At 40.2% G+C, this 25,539-nt stretch overlaps 1 protein-coding gene across 1 annotated transcript in view; it reads left to right on the top strand.

Annotated features, from left to right (window-relative positions):
* Window positions 1–25,539, top strand: part of TEX2 (testis expressed 2) — a 109,512-nt gene that overhangs the window by 27,897 nt on the left and 56,076 nt on the right. The window contains exon 2 of the mRNA XM_065415037.1: window positions 22,577–24,228. Coding sequence (XP_065271109.1) covers window positions 22,603–24,228 — 1,626 coding nt within the window. The 5' untranslated portion in view covers window positions 22,577–22,602. The remainder of the gene's footprint in view (window positions 1–22,576; window positions 24,229–25,539) is intronic.

Raw genomic sequence — 25,539 nt, 5'->3', positions numbered from 1 at the left:
ACTAGTTGCTGGGTACTATTATTTGGTTTTGGAAAGATCTACATGAGTGAGCTAGGTGCTTTCCAAACACAAGAGAGGGCATGTTCTTCTCCCAAGAGCTTTTGATGGGATGCTTTTGTCCTGGTTGGGGGGGAGAGTAGATCCACAGTGCTGCAAATGGTCACTAATGGAGAGGTTTAGCTTGCTTGCTAGTTTCTGGGTGAGTGAGAGCTGAAACTAGCACCAATGAGTGAATTGTATGAAAGCTGGTTCTTCTCACTGTCCCCACAGCCTTCTCTTCATGTTTCCAAACTTTCTCATCTTCAGCTTAGAGAGACAAAGTGGCATCTCTTATTGGACCAACTTCTGTTGGTGAGAGAGACAAGCTTTCAAGCCACACAGAGCTCTTCTTCAGGTCTGGGAAAGATATTTGGCTACTGGCCCAGTTTCTTGGCATCTAAGCTAGTGCTTCAGGCCTTCATGGCCTTATCTCCAGTCCACCAAGTCTTTCCCAGCCTTGAGTGATCTTACTGTGGCCCTGCTGCTCACCTCTGTCTTTCCTGCTTATCTTGTGGTGCAGTAAATAGGTTACCGTAACTGTGCTGCTAGGTCCAACCTTTCCAGACTACTGTACCCCTTTCAGGAGTATGATTTGTCCTCTGTACTCCCAAGTTTCACCGCACTTAAAAACTACTTGCTTACAAAATCAGACTTAGAAATAAAAAAGTGTCCCAGCACACTAGTACTGAAGAATTGCTCCCTTTCTCATTTTTACTATATAATTATAAAATCAATTGGAATATAAATATTGTCCTTACATTTCAGTGTATAGTATATAGAGCTGTATAAACAAGTCACTGTCTGTATGAAATTTTAGTTTGTACTGACTTTGCTAGTGCATTTTATGTAGCCTGTTGTAAAACTAGGCAAATATCTAGATGAGATGATGTACCCCCAGGAGTACGTGTACCCCTGGTTCAAACCACTGTGCTTGGCTGACTATACTGTCTCCTCTGCCGCAATTAATGACCAGCAGTTTTGTCTGTTTAATAAATGAAGGATAACTAGAGTAAGCAAAGGCTGAACATATAATTTTGGGTTTGCTTATTAATGTAGGACGTGTACTTGGCTAGCAGCGTCCCTTGCAAGCTAGTGTGGAGCCAAAAGAATGCTAAGCTGAAGCCATTTGTAACCAGATGAACTGGTTCCACCCTGTGAATCCTGTTTTGTTAAAACATCCCTTTTGGTGGACTGGAAGTGCATCAAAGTGTTGTGGTGGTGGTTTTTTTTTCTCATGAGTTTGGAAAGCAACCTGGTGTGCATCAGTCAAACTTTCCAGGCAGGCTTAACATTTTGTTAAATATCTTAGTTGATAGGAAAGTGTCCCATTTCTCTTGCATATGAAATCAAGTAAGACTTAATTATTTCAAGCGTTACTGATTGATCCACCTCCACTCCCTACTGTCTTGATAGAGACACTGCTTTGTGACCCATCCATCATGATAAAGCTGCATGTATTTCACAATGATCATTGAACTGCAGAGGAAAAACTAAAGAGTGTGTGTGTGTGTGTGTGTGTGTGTGTGTGTGTGTGTGTGTGTGTGTAATCTCTTCAGTGGCCATTTATTTCTCCAAACTGCTGTTTGCAATCCTGTGTCCTGCTTCTACTTTTTTATTTTTTAACAAAAGTAGAACATCAGTTTTATAGTCTATATCTTAGTGTTCTGTCCGTTTCACATTACCCTGTCAAATGCAATTCAAAGAGAGAGGGATTTGCTTAGTTGTACAAAGCATCCAGTTTATTTGTTCCTCTTTTTAAGGCATGGATGTTTTAATAGGACAGCTGAATTGCCGGTATCTGTGAAGATCTGATTGCTGGCCTTTCACTGTAGTGTATAATTACACTCTAAGAGCCAAATCCTGCTCTCAGAACGCATGTGGGTCTCCCAGTGGTCTGCAGGAGCCCCAAGTGTTGGAGGTGAGAATTGGCTTTGGTGGCTAGCAGTGTGAAACTGATACCACTCAGATCAGGCAGAATCTTGATAGTGAAAGAAACACCTTGCCTTCCCTGTCCTTAGTCACAACACTAGCAAATAATTAAGAAATGTTGTTTTCCTTTCTGAACTACATCCCTCCTCCATCCCTAAATAACTGTGTGTGGATGCCAGCGGATCCTACCTTTCTCTCTAATGTTCATTTTCTGAGAGTTTCCTTTTGAAAGCCATTTTTTCAGAGTTGAGTTTATAATAAACTTCCTGAAAAGGTTCTGGCCTTGCATCATAGCCTTTCTGCAATTCTGTATGGCTTTAACCTTTTTAAATCATTGATGTTTTTATTAGAGAGTAAAATAAACACATGCAGACAATCAACTCTGTGTGCAGAATGCATGCGCAATGATCAATTTACAATCAAGACTAGAATAGGTAAATAACCCATTTAGGAATCAAATAGCACCAACTGTATATGCTCCACGTCTCCCTTCTTATTTTCTGATAAGTCAGTCTGTTTTCTCGGTGCAGAAGCTGAAATTTTCAGATCTCAATCCTTAAGCACTCTCCATCCGGCAAGTGAGAGAACTCTTTTAAGATGCTGTGTCTGGATGTGGCAGGGCAAACTACCAGAAGTATACACAATATCTAGTATCTTGCGGGAGGTCTTCTAGTAGTGTTGTGAATAAGAGGGTCTGCTGTAATATACAGTGTTATGATTCTGGGGAATCAGCCTAGGAGGTCTATATTTATGGGGCACCACTTTTGGAGAGCAGGACATTGAATATAAAGATATAATCTCTGGGGTCTCATTTGGAGATGCTCATTCCATTTTTTTCCCCCCCTCAAGTTGAAGTGTTCTGTTTTGTTGTTGAACCAGTTGCCTCCGTGTGGCTGTTCCTCTGTCTCTCATAAATAGACCTTTTACTGAAGCTGTAGGAAGCTTGTTGAAGGGTGCCAAACTGCAGTAGCAGTAGATCCCTCCTGGCTTATGCCAAGACTGAAATATGAAATTGTCTGTCACTGTTGAGGGGGGACTGGCTGGGGATGGGGTGGGAAAGATTAAAGCAAAACACAACACACTTCCACTCCTTTCATTATAAAAGTAAAACTTCCCTAGTCCTTCTGCTTGCAAGGGATCCCTCCCACTTGTTCAGTGATATACACAGTGCCTTATCCAGATGGTTGTCCTCTGAGTTTATTTAATCACAGGCTCTTATTTTTTATACTACAATAGGCAATGATACCTTTTCATTTACAAATGATAAGGTTTATCCTCTAACCATTAGTTTTAAAGAGGGGAAATTTCAAGAGGGCTAATTCTCCTGAGAATAAAATCTACACGTTAAATGTTAGTATGAGGTAGCTTGCTCCTTAAGGGTCTTTGGATAGGGGCCAGCCAAACCTGATTACCGAAAGAGCCACCTGTGCTGCGTTAACCTTGATTGGGCCTGACAGAGGACAGCTGATTTCCCCTATAAAGGGCAGCAGGAAGCTGGGGTGGAAGTTCTGAAAGCTGTGGCGGTGTCTGCAGAGAGGTTCCTACAGGAAAGACCCTGAGATCAGGGTAGTTGCCCTAGATAAGAGCACTGGGACTGTACTGCTAAGACAGGAGGAAGAACCTAACACCAATGGAGTTTGAAAGCCAGAGCTTGAAAACCGAATTCCAGCCAGGTAAAGCCTGGGAGTAGTGATTAAACTGGGATCCAGCTCCAGGAATGAGGGCTGAGGAACCATTGAGATCTAGGGGATAGGAGGAAAGAACTTCATTGACCGTTGCTGTGTCCCCTTAATCTTCTTGATAGTGGAGTAGGGATAGGGGTCGTGATTTGCGTTTCATATGTTTAAAAATCTTTTTCCTTATCCTGCAGAGAATGTCTTTGTGTCTCGTATTTTCCAGCATGCTTCACAATGCCTTGTTAGAACTACCCTTTGCACAAGTTCAATAGAAATATCTCTAGTGGCGTGAAGGAAAGCTAATGATCGATCCTGGCAGCACTGTGTAAAAGCAACATATGTCATATCCACATCAATTTGCGTTTTGTAGCAGCCCTTTGAATGTTCAGCTGGACTCAGTCCAGATACTTTTGTCTGGCTTCATAGTCCTTCCAGGACAGTATGTCCAAGGTCTAATGCTGGTCATTCAAAGACATACCAGTGTTTAGTCATTTCACCCTCCTCTTTGCTGTGTCCCAGAATGGATACTCCGTCTCCTTTCTTGGCAGTTAATCTGGAGAATGCCCCTTGACCCACTGCCAGAGTGGGTGTATTGACATCAACGGCAAAGATTGTGTAGGCAGCCACTCAGAATTAAGAGTATAATGTGTGGGATGGGGAGACAGACCTTTCTTGCAACATACTGTAAAGCCAACCAGTTCCTGGCTCTTAACTGTTGACTGAAGTGGCTGCAGCTGCTGCTTCACTAATGAGCAATGAGTATGTCATTTGTTAGTCCTTTCACATGACTAATATCAAATAATGACCAGTTAGAAGACTGAGAAATAAACATTCAACCAGCTTCAAAATAAATCATCTACAGCCTCTGATTCAAGCCCACAAACTGAGGGTAGAAATAAGACAACAGCAGCAGGGCTGTCAACTCACCTACATCTAGAGGGTGAGCAGGGCTCATGCTCCAGCCCCATTGCAAAGGTCTGATCCAAAGCCCATTGAAGGCAATGGGACTTTATCCACTGACTTCAGTGAGCTCTAGGAGAGAACCAAGAAGTAGACAATGGAGAGATGCGTGGAATTGATGGAGGGAAGTAAGGACATAATAAAGGGGAATGTCTTGGAGAAAGTGAGTTTTCTACAGAGAAATAAACTGATATCTCTTAAAGGATAGGAAAAGTACACAAATGTCGGTTGGGGGAAAACACACTCTAACACTGCTATTTTTAGCGCATTAGCTGACTGCCTACCCAGGCGGGAACCACACTCCCAGCTGCAGTGCAGACGTGCCATTAGAATCCCATTAAAAGACCGTTAATGCCCCTCCCCCCTCACACAAGAGCAGAATGCACTGTCTAGGGCTAAGTGCTGCACAATCATCAGGGACAGCAAACCAGGGTTATGTTGCAGAACTCTAAAAGAAAAGCCTACTGGGTAAGAATTACAAATTAAACTTGCTACGATCACCTGGATACCAGCAATGACATTGCTGTGATTGTTCAAGATAAAACTTTGTGACCCTCCTACCCCACCCTGCAAAGGCATCCAAGTGCAGGCTTGTTTGTCTTGGACCATTTGAGGGAAGGAACAGCCAGCCACCAAGCCAAGCTGGAGGTCGGGTTTTGAAACACCCAAAGTCTGAGGTGCAGGGATCAAGCATTTTGGTTCAGGTCCATTTCTCTATTAAATAAACATAACTGTTTTACTATTGTGATTTTAAATATCAACCTGTAAACTAGGAAAAGTGGTAAAGGAGTGTTTTAAATATCCCAGTCAATGGGGGTATAAAATGTGTTAATTCTTTCTGGTGTTACTCAATATTGGTGCTTATGTTATCTGCTTAAAATAGCAAGCAGACTGTTTGTGGTGATGTTCCTTTAAAAGAAAAAGGGGAAAGAATGTTGGTGTCAGAAGGTTCCCTAGAGGTTGGGAAATGGCAGTTTGTTTTAAGCATCTGGAAGAGAAGAGAGAAGCAGGACTCTTCAGGAACAGCAGAGAAAGTGGGAGGAGTAAGTGAGGAAAACTTAATTGGAATTAGGAGAAGCCTGAGCAAGAGTGTGAAGAAGAGAAATCTAAGATGGAGGGAGAGCAAATATATAAAATGATTTAAGAAACAAATCAAAGTTTAGAGGGGGAGAACAGGCTCCTCAGTGGAGGAGAAGAATCTTAAATATTAGCTATTTATCAGCTTTTTAAAGGGGAAACCTTTGCCGGATGGCGTGTAGCTAGTGAGAAGTAGTTGTGGATGTTAATATTGAATAGTTCTTGTGTTGTCTTTAAGAAACCTTTTTTAAACTTGTATTTTTAAAAATTATTTCCCTGCCTATTAAAAAGGGGATGTAGGTGTCAAGATATTGACTAGAAAAATGGTCACAGGTAGGATCAGGGAAATTTCTAGTTCTCGCCTTTTCCCAGGTCACGGAGAAACATCTTGTGAATCAACCAAAGACATTAAAAATATGGGTTTGGAGAGGGAATGTTGAAATATCTGCAAATTAGAAAGAACTATTTTAAACAGGGTTATTCCAGATGGGAATACGTGTTTCTTTGTTTCTGAGAATGTTTATGGTATCAGCATGCACTGTGTTTGAGGTGTTAATTTGCCAAGTTCCAGGGAGTTCAGATTTTTTTCTTTTAACAGTGGAACTTGCATTACAACTACATTATTTTAATATAGCTGATGACCTCAATAAGGGTGAACAAATACCTTTTGAAGCAGACTCATTGTGGTACCTATGATGTTTAGTGAGTCCAGATTAGATCTGCTTTTCTCTCAGAGGTAATAGAGACATTGTCATAATCCTGATGGATAATTAAAATGTTTATAATAAATGAAGTCAATAGACAGGCTCTTAAGAATAACATCTTGAAGAATGAAAATCCCTTGACCCTATTACACTGGTGGTCAATCTTTATATTAAAATTTAAATTACTAAGCTGATAGGTTGAATTAACTGCAGTTTCACAGAGTGAATTTCATTGGGGCAGCTGATCTGGGGTTGAAATGAATAGTGTTGGAAGTAAACAGGATCTGCTAAAGATATGTATGCATGGTGTGTGACATGCTAAATTGAACGTAGCCATCTACAGTAAGGAGTTGCAGATGTGTATTCTCTCTTGCACAGATAGTATTAGTTGGACAAACTAGTCTGAAGGTGTAAGGCCCCATGCATACACTGCATTCAAGAGTTTAACTTAAACTGCATGAGCACAGTTTAAATTCTTGTGGCAGAACTGGGTTATAAACATAGCTGAATCTGTGTTGGCAGGATCAAACCAGGTTAAAATGCTCTAGCCCAGGTGGGGGAGTAAGGTAGAAACATGTCGTGTTTTTTTTTTTTTTTTTTTTTTTAACCCACTTATACCATGGTTTGGCCATACTGTTATAGGTTTCAGTCAATATAGAGTTAACCTTAAATAGCTTTGCGTAGATGAGGCCAAAGTGTAAGCATATCCTGACCATAGGGAATGTCCTGCTGTGTCTTGTAACACTGATGCCAAAGTCTACGCTATTTGTGTTGAGAGTGGCATTTAGGAAGGTTTTTTTTTTTTTTTTTAATAAAATTATATATACTTCATAATATGGAGGTGGGAAAATATCAGCTAATTGAGACTTTCCCTGTTTGGTATGATGATTAGTCAATCATGGTATAAAAACTTGCTTATTCATTATGTATCAAAATTATTTCCAACCCACTTGTTTTGTTAGTAAAATTAATCTGTTTCAGGTAATTAACACCGTATATATTAGCAACTGATATTTAAATAACTTAAATACCAGGTAATTAACACTACATTGTGAATCTGGGATTGTAAATACAGATTGTGCTAATGACCTAACTAAAGAGTACACTTATTGCTAGTCAAAAATATTGTATAGGAAATAAAATGTTTAAAACAAACCTGAAGAGCATGTTATTTCTTTTGTGTTGCCAGACTCATGATCCAAATGGACGCCCTTAAAAGATTTAATCTATGGAGGCTAAAAAAAAATGGCAAGGTAATAGTGCTCAAGTGCATTGTTGTTGCACCACTCACCTCTGGTCAACTTGTGAAACTAGAGTCGTCAGCCTTAAAAAGTTTTGTCTTGCATAAGGATACCTCATTTGCATTATTCTGTGTACATCAGTGTAGTTAACATAGGAAAAATTGCACGTAATGATAGAACATTTACTTTGTCTAAAGTAATTGAAAAGTTTTTAAAGGCAATCACTGTGTATGGGTGTGTACACATGCACTTACAGAATAATTGCAAATGTTTGCCATTTAGGGAAAAACAGTTACCACATGTTGGGGTCAGATGCTGCAGTTTCCCCTATACTTAGATTAGAAAATAACTTTTAAGTGAACATTGTCTGCATGCAAACAGTGTCTTTAAGGGTGACCATGGTACTTTGATTTTTTTTTTTTAATTCTTTTATCTGGCAGATAATTCTGTTAACAAACCAATTAATTTTTTTACTTTTCAGTTGCAAATGTTTTTTTTCTCCCATCACCTTTCTGAGTTTGGGGTGATTTTAGTGCATTTGAGAGAAGCTAGGGTCTACAGTTAAGGAAAGTATAAGAAAGTGGTATATGAGAGAACTTGGATTGTACATTTTTTCACCTTTCAAATGTTGATGTCCCGTAATTCATGGTTGAATGGTGTGTGTGCATTCTTTTGCTCTTTTCCTACATTTAGTAGGTCATTCATGTATGATTTATACATGGTGCAAAACATTAGAACTCAGAAAACTACTGTGGCATACTGATATATATAATCCGAAAAGGACAGTCCAGTGAATGGGATTCTGGAGACCTGGGTTCAATTCCTAGCTGTGCCAGTCTTCCTGTGTGACCTTGGCCAAGCTACTTAATTTGCATGTCTCAGTTCCCCATCTGCAAAATGGGGGTAATAGTACTTCCTTACCTCATAGGGAGGGTCTTAGGATAAATACATTTTAAAGATTGTGAGATGTTTATGTACTTATAATGCCCTTGACTGTTGTCTCTGAGATAGGCCTGGTCTACACTACACAGTTAGGTTGCCATCAGCTGCCATGCTGTGGAAGTGTCTTCACTTCAGTTTGGCTCCTGCTGATGTAAGTGCCTCTCTATGCGGATTTACTAACACCACCTCCCCAATTGGTGTAGAGTCACAGTCAATGTAATTAGGTTGATGAAGTGTCAATGTAGACACTGTGTTGCTTACATCAACTGTTACTGGCTTTCAGGAGCCATCCCACGATGCCCCACACTAACAATACAATACAAGCACTCCGGGTGAGGTTGCGCACCTCTGACACAAGGAGCCAAGTTTGCGTGCACACAAACGATTTAATAACTGCAGTGGCTGTATGCCAGCGTAAATTAGGTCGACATAATTTTGTAGTGTTGCAGGGATAAGAAAGCATGTTTCAAAAAACACAATCTCCCACCAAACGGAAATCCTAAATATATAACGCACTCCTGTTTTCATAAAATAGCTCTGTTCCAATAAAGACAACTAACAGTTGTCTATACAGACACACAGTGTGTGGCAAGCTGGAAAGTAAATCTGTGCTGCACTGGTGTGCTGTGCGCTAACTGTCATGTGGCCCCTGCTGCTGCACACTAAAAGTTTCTTGGTGTGCTTTGATCCACCCTGCTTTTAAACTTAAGCAATCATTTAGACAAGCTGTAAATTTGCCCATTGAGAGTTTGTATCTAGAGTAGTGTATTTACACTCTACAGATTTGGTTGTCTTTGGCTGTAAATTGAAAACAGTAAATGAAACTTGAAAACAGTAAAATTTAAACCAGCGTGTTTCAAAAACATTCTCCAGAACTTTGAAGCAGAACCCTAAAGACATTTAAGTATTTGTTACCAAAGTTCCTGGGCATATTGTCATTTGAAGATCTCACTTATGGATTGTAAAATTGTGGTTTTGAAACTGATTTTGGCTCGTACCTAATGCTGACACATTGTTATTTACCATGTCTTTGCGGAAGGATCTGATAAGTGTGCTCTGTTGCAATGGATTTTGGGCGATGAGGACAAGTGTTTCCTATTGCAGGAAATAGACAAACCCCTTTTCACCTGTTACCAGAATCTGATTTAAATGTAAATTGCTAAAGACTAAAGGTGTAATTGGGCGTGCTGGCTGGTGCCTGTTCGTTTATTCATCAAGGAGATGCATAGCATTTGTGTGAAAGCATTTTGAGCGCCTCCAACAGTCTGGGATTTGGTGTATTAGAATAAATATGTCCATAAATATGCTGTGGTGGTGTAGCTGTGTCAGTCCCAGGATATTAGAGACTCAAGGTGGATACAGTAATATCTTTTACTGGACTTATGCTAAACAATCTGTTCCACCTTGTATTTAGCTGTGATGCTGTGTGTATATTTCCCAGACCTGAAGAAGAACTCTGTGTAAGCTCAAAAGCATATCTCTCTCTCTCTCTCACCAGAAGTTGGTCCAATAAAAGATATTACATAACCCACCTTGTCCCTCTGTGCCTATAAATACACTTATTCAGAGCTAACTATCCTTATGGATTTGGACAGGAAGATGAGTTGTCTTGGTAATACATTTGTGCCTATCCCTAATGTACACCTTACCAAGGAAATGGCTTCGCTGTTAGCTTTCACATCAGCTCTCTAGATTCACCACTTTGAGCCACACACTGTCCGGAAGAGCCACCTTCTCACTCAGATTCCAGCAGCTGATGAAAATGTTTCTCTTTAATACTATGGTATTCTCCCCTTAGCTTACACACAAGGCTCATCCAGTTGCAAAATATCTGCTCAGATACCTGTAAAAAAGAATCTGTATCTGAGCTTGTGAATAATTGAAGAGAGTTTACACTGTTTAGGGAAACAAGCTATTTGACTGCATATTTTGAAAGTGGAAAGAAACAAACAAACTTGTTTATGTGTTTTGATTAATGGCCTGGAGTTAAAGTTCTATTACTTAAATAAAGGAGGATTTTTCCTTCCTGTGTTTTTTTTCTCAGTAGGTTGTTTGTTTGGCGGGGGTGAGGGCATTGTTTATTTTTGAGAGGGCAGTGGAATTTGAGGGAGGAGTAGGGAAAAAAATTCCACAATGGAGGTGTAAGTCAAAGCGATCTTGCAAATACACTTCTCTAAATGAGAAGAGGCCTGTGTAAAGTATTCTCAATCATTACCTTCATTGCATGGATTTTCCTCCTCCATCCTCCTACTGATATCCCATTACAGCTATTTAGTTACTTGCTGCAGTATGCCTCTGACAGTCAGTGCACTATAATGGAGATTCTGGCTCCCTGTACTGTAGCTGTATTATCTGGCCATGAGGCGGAACTACATTTTTCCTGTCAAACACAGATGAATGTGCTTTCAAGGGTTTGTCTACCCTGTGGACTGTGCACTGACATAACGCCACTAGAAGTGGCTTGCTTACTCCACAATAAACTACAGCAGTGAAGTGTTAGGATTTTAGCACTAATGCAGAAATCTATAAGGTAGACAAACCCCAAATCTGCTTTCAATAAATAAATAAATGTCAATATATGTTTAATTTTTAAAAGCACAGAAGTTCTTTTTCAAAGCAGTGTTAGGAGGGGTAAATTTCTCTCTTAACTGATACTACACCATTATACACTTTAGCCTCAATTAAACTCTGTATTTCTGTCAAGTGACCACAAGAGCCCTTAAGACTGATCCTTTTACTTATTATTTCAACAACAACAAAATATAGAAATACAAGACCCTGTCTTCCTGACTGTAATTTGTAAGATAACTCAATATGGAGCCTGCCTGAAGCAACTCTGATAATCAGATCTATCGCCAAGTGGCAGACTTCTGACATTTTGATTGGAGGTAACAAACAGAATCTGAAAATTTTGCTCTTTTGTCAAGAATTCGGGCTGCCTAAGGTATGAATGTCACTGCAGCTTGAATCATTTGTTTTTCACATTTGTCTTTGCTCTTAAAATAAATATAAAGGTAAAGGTTAGCCATGGTTATGTGGAGCTCAGGGAACTTTCTTTACCCTTTTTTTAAGGGAAAGAATTGATGGTTTAGACCAGAGTGCAGGGCCAATGCTCGTATTTTACAGAAGGGTAAAGAAAGACCAGATAAGGAACATTTACTGAGAGGAGTCCTTCAGAAGGTGTATTGCTTCACATCAAATGACTGCTGTTTGGACTGTTGCATAATATTTTTGTTGCAGTTTGCTATATAAATTTTTTTAGTTCAAAGACCTATTTTATATTGGTAGCTTGCTGATTCTCTTACCAAGGCAAATTATATCTAAGTCTATAGCAAATGAAATCCTAAAGCTCCAAAAATGTGGTCCAGAACGATGAAATTTCTCTCCACTGCAAGATGTGGTACTAAATTATTTATTTTAAAAACTGAAACTGTACATCTCCTTATTGTAACAATAGCCCATTGCTTCAAATATTTGTCAAACCGTGTAAAATGCTGCATGTTGAAGGAGATGAAATGTTAAGGAATATATTAAGTTTCTCAAGGATCTCCCTGTTTGTAAATGTCAGGGTTCCCTACCCACTCTGAACTCTGGAGTACAGATGTGGGGACCCACATGAAAACCCCCCTAAGCTTATTTCTACCAGCTTAGGTTAAAAACTTCCCCAAGGCATAAATTCCTTCCTTGCCCTTGGTATCGCTGCCATCACCAAATGATTTTAAACAAACATTCAGGGAGGGCCACTTGGAGCCCTACCTCCCCCAAGCCTCTACACCCCCTTTCCGGGGAGGCTTGAGAATAATATCCTAACCAATTGGTTACAAAGTGAGCACAGATAAAACCCCCTTGGTCTTTAGGACACTGAAAAACAATCAGGTTCTTAAAATAAGTTTGTTTAAAAAAAGATAAAAGAATCACCTCTGTAAACTCAGGGTGGAAGATGACTTTACAGGGTAACAAAAAGATTCAAAACACAGAGGATTCCCCTCTAGGCAAAACTTTAAAGTTATATTAAAAAAAAAAAACAGGAATATACTTCCCTCTTAACCTAGGGAAAATTCACAAGCTAAAAAAAAAGAATCTAACATATTTCCTTGCTATTACATCTAATATTACAGAAATAGTAAGTATCATTTCAATAGGAGCTGGATTACTTGTTCGGTCTCTCTTTGTCTCAGAGAGAACCACAACACAGAGCACAAAGCAAAAACCTTCCCTCACAGATTTGAAAGTATCTTCTCCCCTTATTGGTCCTTTTGGTCAGGTGCCAACCAGGTTATTTGAGCTTCTTAACCTTTTATAGATAAAGGAGGGATTTTATGCTACCCTTCAGCTGTATGTTCATGACAGTAAATAAATCAGGTTTCACCAATGGTGTTGTAAGAAGATGCATGAGGTTTTAGCAACATCTCCTGCAGCAGAAACTGAGGGACGGCTCCTCTAGAATCCTGGAGATGGGTGGGTGTGCATGCGTGGGTGCCTTGCTTCCTTCTGCTCTATGATACGGGATCTTTGTCCCCACTATGAGCCTGATACTTAAAACTGAAAAAAGTAAATTTCAATCAATCTGTATATGGTCCAATAAGCTTTGTTCCAACTCCTGTTTCTCTATTGGGTTTGAGTAGCTGATTTAAAAAGTACTGGTTTTTGGTTTTGATTTTTGGAGGGACTTGTCCTTCCAATTGGAAGGTAGAATAACGATAAAAGAAGCAGTCCTTAAGAGGTGTCATTGTAGAACATAATAGGCTCTTCGCTGATAGAAAAGTGACATAGGGAGTTTATAAAAGGGAAAGACAGAGAAAAAATATTTCTAGTAGCATATAGTATGATATTCAGTCAAAATATCCTTGTTTGCTAGCATTATTGCAAAGGTTAGGTTGGTAGCTGTTGGTCTTGTAGGTTAATTTATAGTTTGTTTTTGTCTGTTGCACTTAAACTTCCACAAAACCTTCTCTCAGATAGATCTTGTTACCTACCCCCTCTTTCTTGGTGTGGCTTTTTCCACCCTCTGGGTCAGTGTTGTTCTGTTTTTATGCAGAGCTGTTTTTGTTCATATGATGTTTAAAACTGTTACCAGTTGTTCACCTCAGTCGTCAATACATATGTTACAAACTCTGTATTCCTGTATGCTACATCTTTGTTTGTTACCCCTTCATGTGAGATTCTTCTGCAGTTGTATGAGCTTTACAGAGAATTCTCTTAATTCTTTGTTCTTTGAGGCTATTCCTTATGTGTATCCCACTGTGGGTAAACATGTGCTCCTTGCACCCGAGACCAGAGAATTCTTGCAAGAGGTGTCTGTTGGTTTAGTCTACACCTGCACCCTTTTCCTCCCCCTGCTCTGCACTGATGGTAAAAGGGTCAGTGCAGACTGACTGCCTCTCAGAGTCTTTCTGTCCGCCGCATGGCCTGCGTCGGAATATTCCAGTGTCTGGAGCTGCTCCTCTCTCCTGGAAGTGTTTCAAAGTTTTTTTTATAATTCACAATTTATTGTTAGAGTAATAGCTTTTCCAGTTTAGCTAGCTGTTAGAAAGCCTACCCCAGTGACCCCTCATGGTCTTCCTGCATGAGACTTAAATTATACCCAGGCTATCAGCCTTCAAAACTGGGTCTCGTGTCCCTGCTCCTTTTCAGTCGGTGACAACCGCCTGTACTGCCTCCGAGAAGCACATATCCCCACTAAGTGCAGTAATCTACCACTCTTATCCCAGTCAAACAGGGCAGGCCTGAGAACTCTGGCTTTGGAAGCACCTTTATGGAATGCACAATGAGGACTTAGACCTGGGATGGAGAATCCTCCGTACATCAGCCAGAGTCACCAAGAAGTGCACCTCCTAGTGCAATATCTCACCCAGGAGTGGGAAAGAGCAAGGCTAAGGACCCTTTGGCTGGGCCTTCTCACGAGAGTAGGGGACATTCTCATAAGTATCAAAGCAGATTCTTCCTAGATCTACTAATAGGAGAGATCCCTCCCGACTATGTCCAAGTCAGGTGAGTCTTCATGCCCAGGCCATGAGGACATAAGCCTCCCTAAGCCTCATAATCATAAGATGCATCGTACCAAGGCTTCTACGGTACCACTCTGAATCAACAGTGACACTGACTGCTGTACTGACTCAGACAAAGCACCAGGACCTGGTGGACTGAGAACTCCTGGTGAACAAAGCCATACTGGAACTGACTAGGGCCATATGGCACATAATGGCAACACATGCCCCTACCCCAAGAAGGCAGAAAAGTGGTGCTTCATGTTGAAGGGAGCAGAGTTCTTGTTCGCTCATCCTCCCCTGAGCTCCCTGATTGCCCAGGCAACACCACCCAATGGCCACCCTGTAGATGAGGCCAAGGTTTACATCTGTTAGCCTCCAATTTGGAATTCAGGCTCTCCTGCCTAAGTACAACTTTCTGAATTATTCTGAGCTCCTGAACTCTAAGGACAAATTACCCTGGGAAGACAGGTCAATTTCAAGCCCTCATTGGCTATGGCAAGCTAGTGGCTAGAATCTTGATATAAGCTGTGATTGATGCAGCCGATATGGCATCGAGATCAATGGCAACTGGCATGTTGATGTGGTGGGAATCATGGTTGCACTTTTCTGGGTTTCCCAGGGAGGTACAAAACACTCTAGAGGACTTGCACAACCTTTTCATCCAAAACCTCAGACGAGTCATTGTACTCATTTAAAAGATTCCAGGGAAACCCTCCACTCCCTAAGTGTATAGATACACCAGCTCCAAAGAGGAAATACCAGAACCAGCCGTACAAACAGAGGCCTTTACTGCAACCCTTCAATCACCAGTCCTCTTATGAGTTGTATTGCAAATGGCAGGAGATACAGAGGTTGATACGCTGCCCCTTCCACTTCAACTACAGCTATCCAACTTCCATCCCCTGGTCCAAAAATACTTTGATGGGACACTTGGGAACTGTGAACCAATGTATATGCGTATCATAATTTCCCCACAACTGGAGGGAGATAACAGGCAAGTGAGTGCTGGATACCATCCATTTTGGCTATACCATTTAAGGTTTTTCTCCCCACCCCCTCCAAAAAACCCTTTCCCACTCCTTTTCAGAGACTACTTCAAGGAGGAGATCCTCCTTCAGGAGTTAGCATCTTTTCCTCCAACAGGGAGCAATAGAGTGGGTGCTGCCTCAACATCAGGGAAAGGGGCTATATTCAAAATATTTCCTAGTTCCCAAGAAAAGGGGAGGTTCTCTATCTGTGCTGGCTCAGCATTTTTATTTGCAAACTAAAATTCCCCATGTTTTCCAGGGAGGCTTTTTATTGGTCCTATTGTAAAGGGTACATGTTTCACAGCTCTTGACTTGAAAGACATGTGCTTTCATGTGGACTTTCACCTTTCCCACAGAAGATTCTATAGGTTTGTGTTGGATCCCAAACATTACCAATACTGGGTACTTCTGTTTGGCCCTGCAACAGCATGCAAGGTCTTCACAAAAGTGTTTTTTCAGTAGTAGTAGCACAGCTGAGATGAGTGTCAGAATCATCAGGCGGCCAGCTGAGATTGGAGCAGGGGCTGGCTAGCGTGGAAACAGACTACCCCTGCTCCAGCTGTGCCCATCAGAACTACTAGGCAATGGGAGTATTCCTGGCCATGTAATGTTGAGCCGACTGGAGACGCTGCTTCCCTTAGGAACTTACCTACCTACCTTGGGATCACCTGGGTGAATCCTTACCTGTGGATTGGCTGAAGCTTGGTTGAATGCCGTGTGGCCTATCACAAGACCTGTAGGTAATTACCTACAGAGGCTCATCACACTTTCTGGCTCGGGGGATGACTCATCAGGTTTAAACCAGCTCAAGCAGGCTCAGAGGTAATTCAGGGATGACTCATCAGGCGTAAACAGGCTTAGACTGAGAGGTAACTCAGAGATTACTCATCACATTTTCCTGTATTTAGATGACTAGCTTCTGAACAGCTAGTCCTGCCTAGAAGTCCTGGCATCCACTTTATTGCTACTCCACTTCCTAGCATCCTTGGGATTCTGTGTAAACATGGAGAAGTCTAACCTGACTCCAATGCAGACAGTAGAATTTATAAGAGCAGCCCTAGACTGTCAGGGCCAAGGGCTTATCTCCCCATGACAGAGTTCATGCCATGGGCACTCTGAGAGACCACATTACGCACAACACTTGAACATTAGCTTGGGTATGCCTTACTCTTTTGGGGCACATAGTGTCATTTACTTATGTGGCTCTCTTATTGCGGATCGGCTGCAGATACAAATTTTATATCCGTGCAGGGCTATATATATATATTAAGTATTTGGATTACATATACATATACATATACATATATATAAAATCCGAATACTTAACAGTGGGGGCTAGAGGGCTCAGATGCAATTTCATACTATAAATAAAAGGAGCTTTTCATTTCTAGGATACTGATTCAGATCCAGAATTAGGTCCATAGGATTTGAAGATCGTTAATCTCTACACCCATTATAGGTAGCTTGTGTGAAATTAATTGGTGACCTTAGGGCAGTTCCTAATAACCAGAAACCCATATTGCAGAAATTGCCATCTCCCTTGTTGGCAAGCATGCTCATCTACTTTCTTTCTTTCTAACCCTCGAGAAGTGGTGCCTTCAAGAGGCAAAATGGCATGGGAAAGTTTTTGTACTACTAGTATTTAAATTTATGGAGCAGGGGCACAGGCAACTTCAACTTATTATTCTGGTAATACAATTACACTTCATGAGCCCCCCCAAAATCAGATCTACACAGTTTGGCACAGTTGATAGTGCATAAACAAATGGCTCAAAACTAGAATGGTGGGAGGCAGTTGAGAGGGAGTGCTGAAGATCAGGATTGATGGGCATTGGCAGAGGTAAGGTGGGGGACCTAGGACTGTTACAGTGGGGGAGTGTACATGGGAGGTGGGAGGGAAAGTAGGGAAAGTTGCAGAGAACTGGAATAGCAGAGATGCTGTAGGTTATGACTGAAATGCATTGACCGAGATGTGGGAGTGTTGTAGGTCAGGTTTGCAGTGTGATGGTGGAGCTAGGTAAGAAAACCTGCCCTAGTTCTTACCTGCACTAAGCTTGGCTCAAGTAAAGTGAAAGATTAATAGCACTAACTTCACTGTTAGGAGGGAAAGCAAAGCAAACTAAAGATTGGTTAATCAATTTCATATTGTTTGGGTTTCTTGTATGAATCTTCTCAAAAACAATATATCTGTACTTGAGAGTTTGACAGTTGTGCCCTGAAGTATTGATTTCTCCAGCCTTTCATTCCTTGGTAACAATCAAATTATGAGCAGGTTTGCAAGCTGTGGTAGATGTCTCTGTATTTTAATAGCAAATACAATGAAACCAAGACCTGTGTTTATTGTATTCCAACTAATCACTGTGAGGTGTTTGACAGTGTGAACTAATTCTGTTTTTCAAACTGAAATATTGCAAGGTTCTTTACACATAAGTAAAAATATGCAAGTTAGGCAATATGTACCAGTAACTACTAAGGACACTGGAAGAGTTGTGATTCCAGTGGAGTTTATTTGGATTTTTTGTAACAACAAAACATTTGCGAGGGTCTTGAATATTCCACCCCTCTCCCCCTTCGTTTTTTTTTAAAGAGTTCTTATGCATATATCCAGGAGAGAAGTACACTGTGGTCAAGAATGATGACATCCTTCTGATGAGATTAAAATGGACTTAATTCCATCCTGAGTTCTTTTGGATGGGGGAGCAGTAGTGATGTGGTGATACTGTGATTTCTAAAAGCCTTGGTTCAGAACAGACCAGCAAAATAAGCCACTTGGGACAATGTTCAGCCGTAAACGTTCTCTAGTTTCAGTGAAGAAGTAGTCTATTGGCTGGGGAAAACAAGTCTTCTGGCCTGGCTGGCTGATTCAGCAAGCACACTCCTGGTTCTTTAATGGTGGCAAAGTGCTGAACTTCTTATTAAATAACTTTGTTAATATCAAATTTCCTATCTAAACTGTTGCATACTAAATATAAGGAAGGATGGTCTCGTGTGACTGAGAAGCTTGGGGATCTGCTATAGACTTCCTGTATGACCTAGATCAAGTCTCTTATATTTTGTCTCAGTTTCCCCACTTGAAATGGGGCAAAATGCTGATGGTTTTGTAAGGCTTAATTTATTATACCTGTAAAAATCTTTGAGCTCCTCAGAAGAAAGGTGCTGTGGAAGTAAAAAGATGAAACACCAGAGGATTGTGCAATTAAAAGGAAAAAAAAAAAATTAGGAAGTGCAGAAGTTAAGGTTTTGAGTGCATTAATTCATCTACACTGTGCATTCTGTATGTTTTAAGAGATCTAGATTATGATCTAAACAGTAAAATATGATTCAGTAATGCATGTTTTATTACAAGAGTACGTTCTTTGTTAGTGTCCTAACTATGGGCATCAAGTCAAAATCCTATTTGACTCTGGTCTTGCATTCTGAAAGCAATATACAGAGTTTCTCAGAAATGAACTGTTAACTTAGCTGTGTAACAAAGCCAAAAAAAAAAAAAAAAAAAGTGGGAGGTAAATCATGGGACACAAGGAATGTGTTTGATCAAATTTTGGTGGAGAACAGAAAACATTCCCAAAATACTGGGAATAGCACTCCACACCCATTTCTCTCCTAATCTGCATTCTACTGTTTCTGGGGTGGGGGAAACCTTAATATTCATAATTTTCTTGCTATTAATTTAGTTTAAGAAGCTTGGTATATGTGACTGCTTTTATGTCTGGTACAAAGATACCAGTTTGCATAATTATCAGTAAAAATGCTCTTCTGTTATGTAAAGTGAATCTGTAAAACAGACAATATAGGATTTCATGTTTGTATCTTAGGCCTTGCCTACACTGCCGCTTTACAGTGCTGAAACTTTCTCGCTCAGGGTGTGAAAAAACACACCCCTGAGCGATGCAAGTTTCAGCGCTGTAAAGTGGCAGTGTAGACAGTGCATCAGTGCTGGGAACCAGGCCCCTTGTGGGGGTGGGTTTTTTACAGTGCTGGGAGAGCTGTCGTCTAGCGCTGGCACCGCGACTACACAGCCATGTTAAAGCTCTGCCGCGGCAGGGCTATAACATTGATAGTGAAGACACCCTTAATTTCCAGAGCAAATTGCTCATGTTACAAGTAAAACACATTTTTATATATTTATATCTCCCCCCCCCCCCCCCCCAACTGCAAATTCACCTTGGTATCTGAAACCTCAGCTGGGTTTTTCCATTCTTTTACGTTATCACCTGTAATTGCTTCTGCAGGCCAAATTTAGCTCCTTGTCTGCAGTAGGATTGCACTGCTGAACCGCATGGCAAAACTTGGTCCTGCAGTTGGAACTTGGTTAACAGTTCGGTGGATGATGTGTAACCCAGAACAGAATCCAGCTCCCTCTCCCATAGCCTTTCTAAGTATAACAGCACTTTAAACATCAGCAAAGACTTCTGATTAATTCCGCTTGTCAGTTTGATTTCAGCATGTTCACAGCGCCTGAAAATAGCTTAGTTACTAAAGTGACAAACGTATTGTCTTGACAATGAAAATAAAGTACTGCCTCATGGGAAATTGCAGAGGTTCTATTCTGCCTGACCATTTTGGATGGTGGTCACCAGTGCCTTGGATTCATTTCTTGTTAAAAGTAAGTGTGTGTGTGTGTGTGTGTGTGCTAGTTCCATTTTTTTTTTCCCCCAGTCCTTTTTTGGACAGGAAAGATGCCTGAATTATCGTATGCCTGTCATTAATGGATGTGATGTGATAATATACAAAGTGGTGTTGCTAGCAAGTTTGGCTCAGTAGGACTTTATTTTTTAAGTGACCTTGGTGCATTGAACTAGACGTGGAGATGAGTATCTTTGAAACAGATTTGTGATCATTTGTCACTGAGCTAATAGAAGTATGTCATAATGGTGACACAATTAGGCTTCAGAAAATGGAGTCGGTCTGCCTATACTGCAGTACCATCTTCTTTGTATAAGCTAAGGGCTGCTTCATGTTGAGAGGTGTGGAAAGGAGACTTTGTTAGTTCTTAGCATGCAGTGGGGATGGAACTTTAAAAAAAAAAAAGAAAAAAAAAAGTTTTTTCTCTAACTCAAGCTAGAAGCCTCCTGTTATTTAATTCTCCTTGTCTCTATTATTATGCTCTTTTACTTTTTAGTTGCTGCTTTGTCAGATGATTTTACGGGGCTGTAACTTCATCATTTTCAATATTACTTGGAGTTCAATTTCCTAAATGACAGACATAAAGCTTTGCTTTTACACAACACCTTTCCATCAAAGGATCTCAAAATGCTTTCATTCCTAACCTACACCTGGCAACACCCTTGTGGTGTAGGTGGCATGATCCTTCATTTTATAGAGGGTGAAACTGAGGCTTTTTTCCCTCAGATCCAAGAATGGAACCCAGATCTCCTGACTCCCAGACCCCAGTTCTAGCCACTGGGTGCACACACTCCCTGCCTTAACTGTATTTTTTTATATTTCCATTTTTCAGCTTTAGACCTCTCCCCAGGAAGCCTACATGACAAGCAATAGATTTCTGGGCACTTGTAATATGTCTGAACTGACGTCACAGCTAAAGATGGGCTTAAAACAACCCCCTCAATGTGAACAACCCCAAGCTAGTTGAAGGGTTTGGAAATTAGATGATCATGTTATACACCTCACCTCTTATCTCTGCAATGGGGTGAATCTGAACTGTCCCAGATCTGAACACCCTGTTCAAAACCTGGATCAAAATGGAAACACCCTTTTATTACCACACACAGTCAAAGACAGTCGTACACTTACCCTCCTAGCAATAGAATTGCCTTGAACTTCATTGTCTGAGGTGTTTCTCAGAGAAGAAATTCATATCCAATGACAAGGCAAATGGTCCTAACTAAGGTAGTAGTAACCTTTTGACAAGCACACTAGCTGCTTATTTTCAGAGTTTTGAACCATTTTACAATTTGCTTTATTGGGAATACTGCCAAAATTTAATATGTATTTTAAAGGATTTTCAGTCAAAAGGGATTGAGAATTCTTTTTAAATGATGACTTTAGAATTTCAGTACTGCCCAAAACTAATTTTGATTGTTTGCAATTATTGTTCTAGTGCATATTGCTAAAATGATAGTTATCCTGACCATTTGTCCATAATTCACAGAACTTGAAATGAGAACTAAAAAGGCAACCAAAAAGGCTAACCTCACCATTTCTACATGTTTCTGTCTTTGCTTAGAGTTTGGAGGCTTTGTTAAAGCCTGGATAGCATCTCAATCCCAGGAAATAAATCTGTAAGAACTAAATATACTGGGGATATAGATGATGGGGGTTCTTCACAGGGCAAATAATTGTAGAAACTTAAAGGTAGCTTAACAGCGTAGAATCTTTTTAACTATCTTAATGGTGGAAGGTATATTTTTCTGCTGTGTGGAAACATGCATTGGCTGTTAGCTGCACTTCTGCTATCACGGAGAACACTAGTAATTCATACCTCTAATTCCTGGCATCTTTGTTATCTTTTCTTTCTTCCCACCACTACCACCAAAATCTTGATAGTTTCATCTGAAAGGGTTTGGCAGGAATCTTCTTATCTCTCCATTCCCCTGTTTCTTCCCCCCCCCCCCCCACACTTCTCCTTTGCCTTCATTCTCCTCCACCTCCTTTGCTCCCTGTCACATTTTCTCATTTCTTTTCAAAGATTAAAAGTTCCCCTTTTAATCTTTGCATATGATATGCAAAGCATTGTTATGTGCACTAGGAGAAACTACTTTTTCCTCAAGTTTGTACGTATTTTATCTAAAACATATAAGTCTGACTTTTGAAAATAAATTCTTAGTTACTGTAGAATACGTTTGTTTCACTTGATAAAATACAATTAAATCCAGTGGAATGAAAAGTGCCAGTATGGATATTTGCTGCTCTTAAGTTGCAGACATGTCATATGTACATAGTTTTTTCTGTGTTTGTCTTAATAGTTGGAAATAAGAGTGGAGTCTGGGGAGAAATTGCCTTTAATTTAGTTCAATATTCTCTCCACAGACCCTGACACATCTCTGGGACCTGCAATGACAAGTCTGAACAGTAGCCATGCAGAGAAAACTGATGAAATGTCTTCAAAGCAGTCTGCCCCAAAAGTGCAAGTTCAGCGATCTGTTTCCCGAGATGTCATCACCATTCACTTCTCGGCATTTGGGAAGGAGGAAGAGGAGGAGGAAGAGGAGTTTAAGGAGTCTCCCAATGATGAACTGGATGACCAAAGCATTGTAACAGCACTTGAAGCCAAGGAAGACCTCTGCTTTGAACATGGTGGCCATGATTTTTCTGGTCCAGCTACCTCGCATAGCATGGTCGACTCTGCATCCCTCTTATCTTCGTCACCTGTGATTTTGCCAACCGTAAACACTGTAAAGCCATTGGATTCTTCTTCAGCATCGCAAGTATTCAGTGCAGTGCCATTAGTTCCATCACCCTCATCTGATTCGTATCATGTAGCTAGCTCATCAGGTGTGTTGTCTCCTTTGGAACAGAAAGCCAGCTTGTCATCCTCCCCATTGTCCTCTCCATCCAAGCCAACTGTCTTGTCTACTGCTTCATCCACTGTTTCTAGTTCAAAGCCTTTTATGAGTTTAGTTAGGTCCCTTTCAACAGATGTAGAACCAAAAGAGCCCACCCCGCCCACGAGACATAGACACTTAATGAAAACCTTAGTGAAATCTCTGTCCACAGACACATCTAAACAAGAATCTGAAGCTGTATCCTACAAACCTGACTCTAAACTGAACTTGCACCTGTTCAAACAGTTCACTCAGCCTCGAGTTACAGGGGGCGATTCCAAAACTGCCCCCTCTTCCCCATTAACGTCTCCTTCAGATACTCGTTCCTTTTTTAAAGTACCTGAAATGGAGGCTAAAATTGAAGACACTAAAAGACGCCTTTCAGAGGTCATCTATGAGCCTTTTCAACTCCTCAGCAAAATAATGGGCGATGAAAGTAGTAGCCACAGGCCCAAAGCCTTATCTTCAAGTGCTTCAGAACTCTCAAATCTTTCCAATTTAAATGGCCACTTGGAAAGCAATAACAACTATAGCATTAAGGAAGAAGAATGTGATTCTGAAGGGGACTACTATGGAAGTGATTCTACTCTAAATAAAAGTAACCAGTCCAAAACTGCTGAGGAACATGTGAAAGACACCGAGACTAAAAGCTCCCAGTCTGTAAGCACAAAGGACCCAAATTTGAAGACTCTGCTGGTATTGGAAAAATGTTCTTTGTCTGCACTGGCAAGCAAAGAGGATGAAGAATTTTGTGAACTGTATTCTGAAGATTTTTTTTTAATAGAGGATGAAAGCAAAGTGGAAAAACCCACAGAACCTTTGCTCCAGGCAGAAATAACTGAGGAATATGGTACTGCACTCAATAGCGAAGACGAAGTTGATTTATGTGTGCAGCAGCCTAAAATACCCGTTAAGACTTTGTACTTCTTTACAATGTTAGTCTATGCTTATCTTATACTCCCTCTCCCTAGTTACTTCTCTGGACTCTTCCTGGGAGTTGCCCTTGGATTTATGATTGCTATCTGTGTGATTTGGCTTCTGACACCAAGTGCTCGTGAATATCACAAACTACATAAAAAACGGAGCAAGCAATGGAATACAGCATCTCTGGACATCAAAGAACCAGAAATATTGAAGGTGAGGTTTCTTAATGGACATAGTTTTTTCTAGCCAGAGTAAAGTAACTTAGCTCATTTGCACCTTAGAATCATATCTGTCAGTGAGTGCAATTGAAGTATCCCTTTGGGAGCATGTAGTGTTGGCAATATCAGAAATGATTTAATGTTAATGAGCCATTATGAATCATAGGCCTTATAATTATAGATAGATCTGCTTTTGTACTTTTCCTCTATTCTGCCTCTAAAAACCTTTCACCTACAATAGACTTTTTAGTTTTTTAGTGAAGCTTCCACCTTTCCAATATAGAAATAGAGAGAAAACAAACTTACCTCAAATGTCAGATAATTAGGGTGGGAGGAGGAAATGGTAAGTGGAAAAATGTCAAGGGGGACAGTCTGGGTTGGGGTATGTCTCTATTTGAATACTTTGTAAATATCTTAGTTTGATAATTGCAACCAATCAAATGAGCTAAGACCTGGATTTTAAAAGTGCTAGCACTGTTTTTTCCCCTCCTTGTTCAGAGCCGATGTACTCTCTCTTGCCTTGTATAATTTACAACTGTACTTTGTTCAGCTGTGACCCATGTGACCACTCTTTCTATTACTTTGATGTTTTCACTTGTAGTCACGTAATCATCTTTTTACATTGGTGACCATAATAAAAATAAAACTTGAAAAAGAATAGGCAATTTGTTAATTGGATAGTTTAGATAAGAAATTATGTCTGGAATAGAACATAACCTCAAACTTCTCAGTGACCATGAATTTCGCTTGATATCATTTTAACTGATTAAAATCTCAGTATAATGTGAGTCTTATTTTAAAAAAATTGTCCATTAACAAGTCAACCCAAAATACTGGTTATAAAAATAATGAATAGGCTGTTGTGAAATGATGCAGATCTCTTGGCGTTCTTAATGGAGTCCATTCCCATCAGAGAACATAAAAATGTTGCTGCAATGTGTCTGGCTGCATTGGAGAATCGGACTTTCTAGACAAGTTGCTTATTTTTTTTCTCTAATTGAAGACTATTTTGTTTTTTAGGTAGATGACAGTTAAAACTCTCCAGAAAGAGTCTACTTATAATAGATTAAACTAAATACTGATTATTAAAGGAATATAAACCTGGTTGGAGCTCTCTTTTAATCTCTGTTTTTAGTTGTCACATATTCAGGAACGTAATGTCATATGCTTTAAAAGCCCTTCAGTCAGAGATTTGGGGAGGGGGAAAGCAGATTGAACTAGTGAATATTTTTAATGACAAAAAGTCTCTTGATTTTTAACGTTAGAATATTTATTAGAACAAGTAAAAATGTTTTCCTTTTTGGTA

The sequence above is a fragment of the Emys orbicularis genome, chromosome 13, assembly GCF_028017835.1.
Source record: "Emys orbicularis isolate rEmyOrb1 chromosome 13, rEmyOrb1.hap1, whole genome shotgun sequence".
Lineage (NCBI taxonomy): Eukaryota > Metazoa > Chordata > Testudines > Emydidae > Emys > Emys orbicularis.
This window is presented reverse-complemented; position numbering and strand designations above follow the sequence as displayed.